The sequence below is a fragment of the Moschus berezovskii genome, chromosome X (genome assembly GCF_049115385.1).
Source record: "Moschus berezovskii isolate FMDL1 chromosome X, NW_MosBer_1.0, whole genome shotgun sequence".
In the NCBI taxonomy this organism is placed as follows: Eukaryota; Metazoa; Chordata; class Mammalia; order Artiodactyla; family Moschidae; genus Moschus; species Moschus berezovskii.
Genome location: NC_142488.1, coordinates 62,019,029 through 62,033,987, shown reverse-complemented (window position 1 = coordinate 62,033,987; position 14,959 = coordinate 62,019,029). Strand labels below are relative to the sequence as shown.

General features: G+C 45.0%; 1 protein-coding gene across 1 annotated transcript; it reads right to left on the bottom strand.

Annotated features, from left to right (window-relative positions):
- Window positions 1-13,434: 13,434 nt before the first annotated feature.
- Window positions 13,435-14,310, bottom strand: OTUD6A (OTU deubiquitinase 6A). Its single transcript, XM_055393825.2, has one exon. The coding sequence runs from the start codon at window positions 14,308-14,310 to the stop codon at window positions 13,435-13,437; it is 876 nt and encodes a 291-aa protein (XP_055249800.2).
- Window positions 14,311-14,959: the final 649 nt, after the last annotated feature.

Below are 14,959 nucleotides of genomic sequence, written 5' to 3'. Positions count from 1 at the left end.
ATGCCAAAGAATGCTCAAACTACTGCACAATTGCACTCATCTCACATGCTAGTAAAGTAATGCTCAAAATTCTCCTAGCCAGTCTTCAGCAATACATGAACCGTGAACTTCCAGATGTTCAAGCTGGTTTTAGAAAAGGCAGAGGAACCAGGGATCAAAGCGCCAACATACGCTGGATCATGGAAAAAGCAAGAGAGTTCCAGAAAAACATCTATTTCTGCTTTATTGACTATGCCAAAGCCTTTGACTATGTGGATCACAATAGACTGTGGGAAAATTCTGAAAGAGATGGGAATCCCAGACCACCTGACCTGCCTCTTGAGAAACCTGTATGCAGGTCAGGAAGCAACAGTTAGAACTGGACATGGAACAACAGACTGGTTCCAAATAAAAAAAGGAGTATGTCAAGGCTGTATATTGTCACCCTGCTTATTTAACTTATATGCAGAGTACATCATGAGGAATGCTGGGCTGGAGGAAGCACAAGCTGGAATCAAGATTGCCAGGAGAAATATCAATAACCTCAGATATGCAGATGACACCACCCTTATGGCAGAAAGTGAAGAGGAACTCAAAAGCCTCTTGATGAAAGTGGAAGAGGAAGGTGAAAAAGTTGGCTTAAAGCTCAACATTCAGAAAACAAAGATCATGGCATCTGGTCCCATCACTTCATGGGAAATAGATGGGGAAACAGTGGAAACAGTGTCCGACTTTGTTTTTTGGGCTCCAAAATCACTGCAGATGGTGATTGCAGCCATGAAATTAAAAGACGCTTACTCCTTGAAAGGAAAGTTATGACCAACCTAGAGAGCATATTAAAAAGCAGAGACATTACTTTGCCAACCAAGGTCCGTCTAGTCAAGGCTACGGTTTTTCCAGTGGTCATGTATGGATGTGAGAGTTGGACTGTGAAGAAAGCTGAGTGACAAAGAATTGATGCTTTTGATTTGTGATGTTGGAGAAGACTTTTGAGAGTCCCTTGGACTGCAAAAAGGTCCAACCAGTCCATCCTAAAGGAGATCATTCCTGGGTGTTCATTGGAAAGACTGATGCTAAAGCTGAAACTCCAGTATTTTGGCCACCTCTTGCGAAGAGTTGACTCATTGAAAAAGACTCTGATGCTGGGAGGGATTGGGGGCAGGAGGAGAAGGGGTCGACAGAGAATGAGATGGCTGGATGGCATCACTGACTCGATGCATATGAGTTTGGGTGAACTCTGGGAGTTGCTGATGGACAGGGAGGCCGGGCGTGCTGTGATTCATGGGGTTGCAAAGAGTAGGACAGGACTGAGACAACTGAGTTGAACTGCCTCTAGTGTAACATTGTAACTCCTCAGTATAAAATATTTTTTTCAGGAAAGGTGGAGCAAGTGGGGAGCTTCCCATGTGGCGCTAGTGGTAAAGAAACTGCCTGCCAATGCAGGCGACATAAGAGATAGGGGTTTGACCCCTGGGTCAGGAAGATCCCCTGGAGGAGGGCATGACAACCCATTCCAGTATTCTTGCTTGGAGAATCCGTAGGACAGAGGAGCCTGGCGGGCTATGGTCCATAGGGTCGCAAAGAGCTGGACACGACTGAAGCGACTGAGCATGCATGCACGAAGGAAGTGGTAGAAATATTCTCTCTTCTCATGTGTGGCCGGTTACTACATCTGGGCTCTACAGGAAGGCAGCTCATGATCAGAAACTCATGATAAGGATCAGAAACTGGATACTCCCAGGATCCCCCAGTGACACTTGCATTCCTGTGAATAGACAAATACTAATTCACATCAGACTGCCACAGGTCCCAGACTTCCCACTTACTCCTTTGAGAAGCCACTCGCCAGGGGTTAGAATACCCTGTGTAGCTCCTTCTTGGTTCTAAGGTAGCCGAGAAATCCAGATAAAGCAGCTTCAAGGAGATGGAAAAACACTGTTTTGCTACCACTTTCCTTCCTCTTTTCTTTCAACCAAAATTCTGATTGAGATTTTACAAGAACTTTGAACTCGCCACCGGTTCCAGGAAGGCCAATCTTATTGGCCTCCTCTAGGAGCTGATTCAATTTGGTGATATGCCATGGTGGCTTCACCTGAGCCGCCCATGTCACTGCAGTCTCCCAGCCCCCAACTCAACAGATCTAAGATTGCTGGGGCTCCAGATTTTGTTTCTCACAGCTTCAAAAGTGCATGTGCCCATCAAATAATGGGCTTCACTCTGACTGGATGGGCCCAAGCCATAGATTCACATTGAGCCAATCACTGTGGCCAGGGAGAATCAGTGCTTTGATTGGCAGACCTGAAAGGTGAGGGCCCTAGGGGGTGAACCACTTTCACTCCAAGTGGGTGACAGAGGGATAGCACTCCCAAAAGGAAATTGAAGGCTTTTGTGGGGATGGAGGGAAACAGATGCTGGAGATGTGAACAACCCTTCACAGGGTTGGCAGTGTCTTGTCCACTGCCACTTCTGGTGTTTTCCCTACTGGGATCCTCACAACCTGGAATTCCTTTCCCTTTAGTGCTTTTCCCCTAAATCTGAGTTGAACTTTCAAGGCTCCCAGTTCCTTCTTTCTCCCCACTCCAAGCTGGCCCAGAGTATTCCCATTTCATTTGCTCATCTTCTTAGTGGACTGCAGCACTTAAGGGTGGGCTTTGGGTTGGCAGTCACTAGGATTTGTATGGTTCTTCTCTCTGAGGCTGTAAGGCCACCTTGGAGAGCACAAACTCACTCTTAATTACTTTGGGGCTCCTCGCTTGGCCTTCCTGGGCCCCTACACAGCCAGCAGTGCCTGCTATTAGAGACACTCAATGTATTTGGTTGAACTGATTAGGATACTTAAACTGTTTTCAAGGCCCCTCAAATATTTCAGAAGCACTATTTACACACTTAAGAATGTATTCCAGTGTTTCTAGGCTATTCATTAGAACAGGTCCCTTGGGCAACTCTGCAAACCCACTGAATCTGTAGTTTTGCACTTAGGAACATGGGCTAGAGTCAATATTGCAGTTGTAGTGTCTCCACCTTAGGCTCTTCATGCAGCTACACAATACTGTTGTGTTCCCAAACTCAAGACTGATCAGGGCCTGGAGGAGGGATTAACATTTCTGTGGTTCTAGAAAGAGGACTCAGTTGAGTAAAAGAGACCTAGCAAACCTCCTTCAGCACTCCCCCAGCTCCCAGCCCAGCTTTCCCCCATGCCCCGGGGCTTCTGTGGTTTTCTTCTGGCTCACTACCTACCTCTAATTAAAAGAAACCTATGTCATTTTCAAATTGCTCAGGTAAAGTGGAAAGCTTCTAAATTCCCATTTGATGCTTGAATGGCCTGAAAACCTCTGTGAGGTGATGGTTATCCAGCCTGGGCTTACCATACCTCCAATAATGGAGAACTCACCACCGTGAGATGATTCTTCATATCTTTGAATAGCTCTGATGATCAAAACATTCTTTTGTATGCCAAACCAAAACTGCTTCCCTATTGGTTCTGCCATGTGGTGTTGCAGGAGTCACACACAATGTTCAGAGACAGGTCCTAAATTTGTGTGTGTGTGTGTGTGTGTGTGGGAGAGAGATAGAGAGGGGTGGGGGCAACCAAAACAGACACAGAGGGAACTGGAAGGGCCTATAAAGGTCATCTAGGTCTGTGGTTAACAGCTTTTGGCAAGATTAATTCAGGAGCAATAAACATATTTAGGGTTTCCCTGGTGGCTCAGGCGGTGAAGAATCTGCCTGCAAGGCAGGAGACCTTGTTGCAAAGAGTTGGATGCAACTGAGTGACTAACACACACACACAAACATATTTAAGGGGCACATTTTTCCTATTCAAAGTGAAGTTGGGACTTGATGGTTGAGTAAATGTGCATTTGCATAATATCCCTAGGAGATACCACTGAAAAAAGAATCAAAATGAGATAAGAAAATGTCTTCTCAGATGTACAGAACAGTCTTTTGGACTCTGTGGGAGAGGGCGAGGGTGGGATGATTTGGGAGAATGGCATTGAAACATGTATATTATCATATGTGAAACGAATCACCAGTCCAGGTTCAATGCATGAGACAGGATGCTCGGGGCTGGTGCACTGGGATGACCCAGAGGGATGGGATGGGGAGGGAGGTGGGAGGGGGGTTCAGGATGGGGAACACATGTACACCCGGGGTGGATTCATGTCAATGTATGGCAAAACCAATACAATATTGTAAAGTAATTAGCCTCCAATTAAAATAAATAAATTAAAAAAAAAAGAAAATGTCTTATTCTTCAAACTAGGAACAGGCCACAGACACACAGCACAACCTTGGTATCTCCATAGGCAAAATAATTTAAACCAAAGTACAAAAACAAAGACACCAGGAAAAAAAGACACAAGCTACCTGGCTCCTCCCACACCCTCCCCTACCCAATGACAAAAGGCAGTCCACTATTTCTGTTTCCTTTGTTTTTTATCTGTTGCTCCAAGGGCTAGGTTTTCTCTTTTCTTCTTTTTTTTTAAACTTCTAAATGGGAGCATAGGCAATTTGCTTTTAGTGTCTACTAGTTATTTTTATGATGGTAAGCACCATGCTTAAGCCTCTAATTCTCAATTTTAAAAGTGAAATGATATCTCTGATTTACCCTCTGAGAGATAAGAAAAATTTCACACTTATTCTTTATCTCATGATTTTTGTTGTCTAATTTTTGTCCCTATTGATTTTAGATTAATTATGATTGTTTTTTCATCACATAGCTTTTCTTCCAAGGACTGTCTGACTGCCAAACAGTCTCATTCATAAAAAGGCCCAGGCCTAGTTTCACAAGTGAATGGACTATTTCAAACTTTCAAGAAACAGATAATTCCTATGCTATTTAAATTACCCCAGAGGAAAAGGAAGAAAGGAAATAGTGTTTTGAAATCATTTTTTCTATTTTTTTTAGATGATACATACTTAAAAGTTTCTACTTAAAAATTCAGTGATATCATTATAAACAAAATGTGGTATATACCACAATGGAATGTTAGTCAGGAAATTCTGACACCTGCTATTAAAAGGAAATTCTGACACCTGTTACAATGTCCATGAACCTTGAAGACATTATGCTATGTGAAATAAGCCAGTCACAAAAGGACAAATACTGTATGATTCCACTTATATGAGGTACATTGAGTAGTTAATTTGAGAGACAGAAAGTAGAATGTTGGTTGCCAGGGGCTAGTGGGAGAGAGAATGAGGAGATGTAGAGCTTTACAGAAAAAAAATTAAACTATATTGAAGTATATAGTTTAAAAGCTCAATACCTTTCTCCTTCTACTCACCCATTTCTTTCCCTCTCCCAAGAGGAAACAATTCATATGAATTGTTTAGGCTATATCTAGGTTTTTGCTTTGCCAAACAACACTGTAATGAATAACCTTGAAATATACTGTTGTATAATATGTATATCTGTAGTATAGATCCCTGGATATAGACTGCTAGGTGAAAAGCTACATGCATTTTATTTAGATTTATTTATGAATTCATATAGTTCAAAACAGTGCAGCTGTTTAAGAGACTACACAGTGCAAAGCCCCTTCCCATCCTTTTCCCCAGCAACTTGGTTCCCTTCCTCAAAAGCAACCAATCTTATCATTTAAAATATATTCTGTAGTCATGTACAAGGGAAACAGTATATTTATATCTATGAAATATATATACGTATGTAGTGGGTTGTCACACTTTGAACCTGGTATCTATTGCCAAATTGTCCTCCTGTTTACATATCATCAACAATGTTTGAGAACGCCCATTTCTGCCTTCTCCCATGAACAGAGCATATTATCAAACTTGAATTCTTTGCTAATCTGGCTGATGAAAAATGGCATCTAATTTAATTTGCATTTACTTAATTTGTAATATTATGGGTAAAACTGATGGTTACTAAAGCTGGGAGACCATGCTAGCTTCTCCCTGCAGCCTCTTTCCCACAGTTCCCTTACCTTTCACCTCTATCCTCCAGCTCCACTGAACACGAGACACCCTGTTCTTTCACTCCTGCCTCTGGTCTGGCTGTGTTCCCTGTGAGTGGCTCCTAAGCCTCCCTGCCACCCCAGTCTGATGAAGTGTCCTTCGTCTGTGCTTCCTTGCATCACATTTCCATTTTACTGTCTGCCGCCTCGACTGGATGGTGAGCACTAGGACTGGATTTTTTTATCTCTCTACCTCTATTGTTTATCATCATTCTCCTCAATAAATATGAAGTGAATGGATGAATGGACAGCTGGCAGTTTCAAATGGAGATCACTGGAATGCAGCTGTTCTGTATGACTGACTGAAAAGCAATCTACCCTCTCATTAAGAATGGACTATATGTGGAAGGTGGCACTTCAAATCAGTGGTGAAATGCTAGATTATTCAATAAGTGGTGTTGGGCTAACTGCTTAATTACCGTAATTGGAGAAAATCAATTTATGTCTTTATCTTACACCCAAATAATTTCCAAGTGGATATGCTAGTATTAAATATAAACAGAAAGCATACAAATGTTGATTCAACCTAGGGATGGGGAAGCCCTTTCTAAGCATGATAATAAGACAGAAACCATGAAGAAAAAGATCAATAGATAGACTCCACTATAATTTAAAACTTAAGCATATGCAAAACTGAAAGGTTAATAATATATGGGAAAAATTATTTTTAAAAAATCTGAATGACAAGTGGAAAGACCTATTAAAAATCCCTAAGAAGAATACAAACTGACCCATAGAAAATTAAGCGAAGGTCAGGAATGAAATATACATGCTAATAAATACTTAGAGGAATATTCCATCTTAGTTGTAATCAACAAAGGGTCAACTAATACAACATTTTTCACCTAACAAATTAGCAAAGATGATAATTTTCAGTGTTCACAAGTATATGGAAAAATAACACTCTCATTCCCTGAGAGTGTAAATTGGTGCACTCTTTCTGGAGGGCAATTTACCAGTATGCATTAAAAGCCTCTCTTTTTGATCTAGATCACTTCTAGAAATCTTATCAAAAGTAAATAATCAGAAATATAGACAAGGACTCAGCTACAAGGATATTACAATGGCATATTTATAGCAGCGAGAAATTGAAAACAATCTAAATGTCCAACAATAGAATAAATAAATCATGGCACATTCACAGGCTAGAATGCAAGCTTTAAAATCATCGTGCTGAAGACTAAGGACAAAGTGAAATGCTTACATTGTATTGTTAAGTGAAAGAAAAGAAGTAGTTTGAATAGAATGATACGAGTTTGATTTTTTACAATATGTTTGTCTATGTGTTTGTGTAGAAAAAGCCTGGAAGGAAGATACTGACTGACCTGAAGAGTCCCTGTACATGGGCCACCCTGTCCCCAAGAGGGCACTTTGGTAAACTCCAGTGGCTTTTGCTTTTACACTGTAGACCAAGGAGCTCTGTCTCCTACTGTGGGACCTATGGAAAGAGGCTAAGTGGCTCCAAACATTACTGTAGACAAAATGAAGGAGTGGTTGCTGCCACACCTGATAGTGTCATAGTCTTAGGCCCTTAGGTAATGATACTAACATTTATTGCACATTTTATGTGTATTTTCATTTAATGTACCTAACAACAGACTGGTTCCAAATAGGAAAAGGAGTACGTCAAGGCTGTCTATTGTCACTCTGCTTATTTAACTTATATGCAGAGTACATCATGAGAAACGCTGGGCTGGAGGAAGCACAAGCTGGAATCAAGATTGCCAGGAGAACTATCAATAACCTCAGATATGCAGATGACACCACTCATATGGCAGAAAGTGAAGAGGAACTCAAAAGCCTCTTGATGAAAGTGAAAGAGGAGAGTGAAAAAGTTGGCTTAAAGCTCAACATTCAGAAAACTAAGATCATGGTATCTGATCCCATCACTTCATGGGAAATAGATGGGGAAACAGTGGAAACTGTGTCAGACTTTATTTTTGGGGGCTCCAAAATCACTGCAGATGCTGATTGAAGCCAGGAAATTAAAAGACACTTACTCCTTGGAAGGAAAGTTATGACTAACCTAGATAGCATATTAAAAAGGAGAGACATTACTTTGCCAACCAAGGTCCGTCTAGTCAAGGCTATGGTTTTTCCCCTGGTCATGTATGGATGTGAGAGTTGGACTGTGAAGAAAGCTGAGTGCCGAAGAATTGATGCTTTTGAACTGTGGTGCTGGAGAAGACTCTTGAGAGTCCCTTGGACTGCAAGGAGATCCAACCAGTCCATCCTAAAGGAGACCAGTCTTGGGTGTTCATTGGAAGGATTGATGCTAAAGCTGAAACTCCAATACTTTGGCCACCTCATGTGAAGAGTTGACTCACTGGAAAAGACTCTGATGCTGGGGGGGATTGGGGGCAGGAGGAGAAGGGGACGACAGAGGATGAGATGGCTGGATGGCATCACCGACTCGATGCATATGAGTTTGGGTGAACTCTGGGAGTTGGTGATGGACAGGGAGGCCTGGTGTTCTGCGGTTCACGGGATCGCAAAGAGTCGGACACGACTGAGTGACTGAACTGAACTGAACATCCCAAGAGATCCTCTAAGACAAGTATTAACAGTCCCATGCCACTGATGAGGAAACTGAAGCCCAGAAAGATTCAGTGACTTATCCAAGTCACAATAGGAAGTGGACAGATGAACTGGGCTTCAAATCCAGTTAGATTCCCTTGTCTTTGGCTCCTAAGGCAAAAAGACACGATAATGAATGAATGAAGATTAGTAAGTAAATTAATGAAGTTACTTCTGGAATTGGATTCCTTTGGGAACAGTACCCCATGGCTTTTGCATACAAAATTGCCCAGAACAATCACTGTCCTTAGTGACTGTGGTCACTGTTACAAAATGGGACAGACTGCAAGTCCCTCTGTCCTGCCAGATCCCACAGTGAAGGCCCCTTGTTTTTTTGCTCTGGGCCTGGGTGGGATCTGGCCTGGGTTTACTCTTCCCTGTCCTTCCAGAAGAAGGAAAATCCAGTGGAGGATGCTGTGACAGACCCAGTAAGACCTTAAGGGTTCCCAAGACGGAAATAGTTATTTCTCTTTTTTTAAGGACAAGCCTGTAAAATGGGACTCTGCTGATTTGTTTGGTGCCTTCTGCCAAAGAATTCCTTGGGCAGCACCAGCCCCTCCCCCACCACTCCCAGCAAGGCCCGCATTATCCAGACAGTGCCCTCTTCACCAACCTAAGCCCTCTTTTCCACTCAGGGCCTCTGCTCCACCCATGCCCCATTCCTTGGCCAGTGTACCCTTCCTCGCCATTTCTGCCCAGCCCCTTCCTACTTTATGTGAAGATATCTTCCATAGCCAGGTGCCACACCCTAGTCCTTCCTCCTTCAAAAGCCAGGAATCCCTTTTTCATCTTATACCAATTATACCCTATATCAACCAGGCCCCTAGTCCTTGTCACCAGCCTGTTTCTCCTTTCTCACTTCCCAAATGCTGCTCCTCAGTCTACATACCCTTGGAGCCAGCCCCACTGCTCCCTCCAGGTAGCCCCATTTCCCCACATTATGCAGCCTGCTCCAGTACATAACCCATCCCCTATCAAAAGCCCATAACCTGCCTGTACTTCAGAATCAGCCAGACCCTTCTCATCCAGGCTCTCTGTCCATTTATGCCTTCCACTCCAGCTACCTATGCCTGCTTCCCTGGCCAAGTCTAGCTCTCCAGCCTGGTTTCCTTCTCCTGCTAGGCAGGCTTCCTCTATACCCACCTAGATCTTCTCCCCAGCCAAGTCACATTCCCAGCCAGTATCCCCTTTTGCAGCAACCCTACCCAGGCCCTTGCCCCAGAGTGTTACTGCTCCCTTCTCTGAGCCTGCACCCAGGCTGCCTGACCCAACTTGGTTTTCCTTTCCCAGTCTATGTCCCCTTGCCTAGCCAGGACCCTTTCCTCAGCCAGACCCTCTTCTTCAGCCTATACCTCCTTCTTTGGATTTGCCCCTTTCAAAGAGTCGGACACGACTGAGCGACTGAACTGAACTGAACTGAAACCAGCCATCTTATTATCCTGTGCCCTACTCTCCAGCCTCTAACCACTTATCTGGAAGTTTTCCCACCCTGTGCTGCAGCCCGGCCTCTTTATCATCCTATGGCCCCAGCCTCCCCTCCCCAGACAGGCGTCAATCCTGTCCATCTTCCTCCCCATATAGGACCCTTCTGCTCACAGGACCCTCACCCAGCCAGGCTCCTCCCCAAATCTGCGACCCTGTGGACAGCCTCCTTAGCCAGGCTACCCTTCCCCAGGCAAGGCCCCTTTTCAAATCTTTGTCCCCTTGCCCTCATGGGACCCCTACCCAGAAGGGGCCTCCTTCCGACAGCCAGGTGCCTGTGCCCATCTTTTCCCTTTTCAGCTGGACCACTTTTCTAAGGAGTTCCCCTTCACTGGCCTTTCATAACCAGTGCCTCCTTCCCCAGGCAAGCATCCCCCTCTCTCAGCTCTCCATCACCAGTAAAGTCCCTCCCCCAAACATGTGACCTTTCCCTGCCAGGAACTCTTCACCCACACATGCCCCCAGCTGGCAACTCTTTCCCATCTGGATCCCTCCCCCCAGCCAGGCTCTCTTCACACCAGAACCTACAGCCTCTCTCCAAATTGAAGCTCATTTTCCCAGGCTGGCCTCCTTCCCAGGAAGGCCCTCTTCCTCAACTGTTGTAATCTCTTCCTCAGCCAAACCCCTTCCCTAGCTTATTCCCTCTCCTCAGCCAGACCTTCCCCCATCCCTAGCCTGTGCCCCGCACCCTCAGCTAGATCCTTTTCCTCAACCATGTGCCTTCCCTCAGCCAGGACCTGTCAGGATACACACCCTTGTTCCCAGGCAGAATCCCTGCCTAGCAGGCCCTCCCCACCCGCTAAGTCCCCTCTCCCAGACAGGTCCATCAACCCGCCTATTATTGCATGCCCAGCCTATGTCGATCTCAGCATTCAAACCTCTCACTACCCTCTCATTCCCTAGGCAGATGTCCCCTCCCTCCCAGGCACCACTCCCTTGCCAGAACCCCTCCCCAGGCAGGCCACCTTTCCCTGCCAGGATATTTTCACCTCCTAATCCCCCCATCCTGGCTAGTCTCCCATCCTCAGCTTGTGCCATCCTATCAAGTCTGTGCTCCTTTTCTAAGACAGGCCTTTTTCCCCAGCCTCACTCTCTTCCCCAGCTTAAGCCTACTTTCCTAGCCAGATCTTCCCTGGTCAGGTGCCAGTTCCCAGTCTTTTCCCCCTTTATCAGTCAAGTAGTCCTTTCTTATCCTTTTCCCCCTAATTCAACTAAGCCTCTTTCCCTTGATCAGTCATGTTCTCCTTCCCTAACCAGCCCCACCCCATTATCCCCTTCCTAGCCTGGCCTCCCTCTTCACCCTGTGCCCTAGTCCACCTGTGCCAGGTTCCGTTAACTAGCCATCTCCCCTTCTTCTGCCTGTTCCCCTTTCCCCTGCCACATCCCATTTATCCTCCTAGACTGACCCTTTCCCCAGTTTTCACCCTCCTTCCCAGCCAGGCCCCCTTCTACAGATTATGCCTCCCTTCCTGGCCTATTCTTCTCTTCCCAGGCAGAATTCTCATCCCTATAAAAGGCTCTCTTCTCACAATGCATCCAAATACCTAGTTTTCATGGGGATTTCCTCTTCTCTGCCATATGTCTATATGAAAATGTAACTGATGCACACATTTACACAGTGAGCAATCTGGCAGGATTCCATATTTGTATTTTGAGAACAGGACCCCTGACCCTTAGGAAAAACAGCAGTGGTACTTCCGCTCTTGCAACTAGCCCTGGACTGGTAAGTTTTGGAAAGTGGGAGTTCTTTTTCATGCATAGCAACGAGAACACCCTTAACTGAAGCCATTTCATGTTTTCACTGAGTGAAACATCAACTCAGGATAGCCTCAACTATCTTGTTACTCCCTAAATCCTTCCCTGGAAGGCATTTCTCTCCAGGCTACCACCAAGACTGCAGGCCCATTCCTCCTCCCCAAAGCCTCACCTTTTACTGTGTCCTCCCCCTTCACTCCTACTCCCTAACCCTCCAGGCTTCCTTTGCTGAAGTAGATTCTGGGATACAAGCTCTATATGAACTAACCCAGCTATATAAAAATAGAGAACTAGGTATTTTAAAACTGCTTTTATTCTTTAAACACATTGCATATATTTTCTGATGTTATATATTTTATTTTAGAAATTTGATGTGTACAAACAATTCTTAAATGGATTTAAGTAATCTCACTGAAATACAGGATCCAAAGGTTATTTTTAAATGTACTGCAAATCATTTCACTTTTACTATTTTTTCAGCAAATTCAAGATAACATGTCTCAAATATCAAGAAAAGTATATTCCTCACTTTTTTTTGCTTCATACCAGTTGCAGATATAACAATAATCAACTACTTTAATATTTTTAAAATCTTTTAAAATACTTGTTATCTCTAAGAATTAAGGAACATTACTAAGTTCAGGTCTTTCACACTTCATACCGGTTGTAGATAGAACGAAGTAGACCGACTACTTGAATAAAGTTATACCCTCTTATGTCTGAGAATAAAGGAAACTTACAGGTTCAGATTTCACCCCTCACAGTAAGTTAAGCTACCTATGTTTGTCTCTTTTTACTTCACACCAATTGCAGATATAATAAAATGGATCAACTACTTGAATAAAGTCACATCCTTTCCTATCATTAATAAAGGAAATTAAATTGAGACCTTTCACATCTTAGAGCAAATCTTATCTAGCTTATCAGTTTAGGTAAATTTATTTTCTGTATTTAATGCTTACATTTAACTTCTAAATTTAACAAATGCTATTATTTAGAATTCAGCAAACATCTAAACTATAATTAATTTGTAACCACACAAGGTTTTATGAAAAAACAAAGCAAAATACTAGAGGAGGTCTTGTTTGTAACTTGAGACATCTCCTGAGTAGCCCAGATAAAGGGAAAAGCAACCCCCTCTAACAGCCCACAGTACATTTTTTCCCAAAGAACTAAGCAAAGTCATTCTCAAAACAAATCATTTTGATCACATTAACTCCTTTAATTAATACATTCACAGGACAAGGGGAAGATTCTGAGCTAAACTGATTCCCCCCCACCCAGGAGAAGAATGCATCAAACCAAGTTGCCATTTATTGAACCTCAAAGTTATTTGCAACAAGACCAATTCTCACGGTGGGGGGTGGGGAGAGAGACCCTTCAGGGCAAGAAGTGGTGAAAACTTGGCAAACTCACTCTCCTCAGGGAGGACTGTACAGATCTCTTAAGAAGCAACTCAGGGAAGATGGTAGGGGATAGAAGAGCGAGGTGGGTAGGTAGATAGTGGGTGGAGGGCAGAGAGAGAGGGGGTGAGCTCTGAGTAAAATGAAGAAAAAAAGCCCAAGAAAACTGAAGAAAAAAAGAAAACAGAGCCTACTGAGGACACGCGGTAGCGGCGGCTTCGGCTCCGGCAGCAACCGCCACAGCGATGGCAAAGGCGGGCCTAGAAGAGACGAGGGGCTGCGCCCCCAGCGGCGCCGGCCTCCCGAGGCTTCACGGAGTTGTAGTGCTCCCCGAAGTTGCAGGTGTAGCGCACGTAGACCAGGATTAGCGGCTTCTTGGTGTACTCCTCTCCAATGATGACGGCTGGCGAGTCGGCCTGGATCACCTTGATGGGGGTCTGCAGGACGTGTGACAGGGCCCTCAGCTCCAGCTGGCCTCCCCACGACGCACTGTACACGATGTCGTTGCAGTAGCTCATGAAGTAGTCGCGGCTGTAGGCGTCACCGGTTTCGGGGTCGCTGAAGAAAGGCAAGAAATCATCGACATGCTTCCGCATGTACTCGGCGGTGCGGCTCCGCAGGCTCTCCACGGTGACGGAGAACACCAGCTGGTCTTGGATAGCACGATACATGCAGTGGCTATCAGGCGGCATATCCTTCATCTCCAGATGCTTGGTCTCCAGGATGGCGCCGAGCTTTTCTTCCTCCTCTTGGCGGAAGCTGGCCAGATACTCCATGTCAACCTCCGCAATCCTGTCCTGGCGTGCTCTCTCGAGGGCCACCCTTCTTTCGCGCTTTCTCTGTGCTCTGGAGAGGCGCGGAGGCTGGTTCTCGAGATCCATCTTGGCCAGATCCTCAGTGACAGAATCAAGGTTGCTGACATCAGGGAAACCCTCTTGGAACTTCTCCAGCTCCTGCTGGTGCTTCTGCTCCATCTGGGCCTCAAGGCGGGCCACGTCGAGATGTAACTGCTTTCTTTTCTGCTTGTCGCTCTTGGGGACCGAATTCTTCATGAGCTGAATGCGGGCCTCTAGCTCTTTCTTCTCGCGGTGGTGGCGTCGTAACATCCGCTGTTGTTCACTCCGTGGATCTTCCATGATCTTTAATGGCAGGCGAGATGTTTGGGGGCAGCTTAAGTACTACTGGCTTAAGTACTACTACCGTTTACGTCAACAGTTCAACCGCCAACTTAGCTTGAGCTCTTCAACCTTCCCTGGCCACTGCACTCTGCTCTCCTCAAGCGCCGGTTGCTCTCACCCTATTCACGGTCCTCTCTGCTATTGGCCAATGTCTCTCCATGGTTACGCCCTCCTAACACGTCTAGCGCTAGGATTGGCTGTTGGGAGACCCTTCATACGCCCCCATTAGACCCCATAGCAACGGGTGCTTCCTTTTTGAGGTGGGTTCTAATTCCCGCTTTAAAGTCCCACCTTTGTACTGTTATGTGTGACTATTGAGCTTGTGGAGAGTTTTCACAGACTCTTAACTGCCTACTTCACGTCCTAGCCTAAATACAAGGCAGACACTGGTCATGCTTGAGAATCACCTGACAAATACTGTTAGCTGAGTGTGCTCTGACACTGGACTTCTCATGGCTCCTAGTGTTCTGGAGGCAACTTGTCTCTCTCCTGTTCTTTCGTTGCCTTGACTGATGAACACTTAATTGTGTGTGTCAGAACAAAGACATTTCCTTATGGTCCTAGGAACACAGAGTCCTTTCAGTTTAGGCCTCAAATCCACCCTGTC

Coding starts and splice junctions, on each gene's coding strand:
- OTUD6A (XM_055393825.2), bottom strand. CDS start 14,310: ATGGAAGATCCACGGAGTGAACAACAGCGGATGTTACGACGCCACCAC.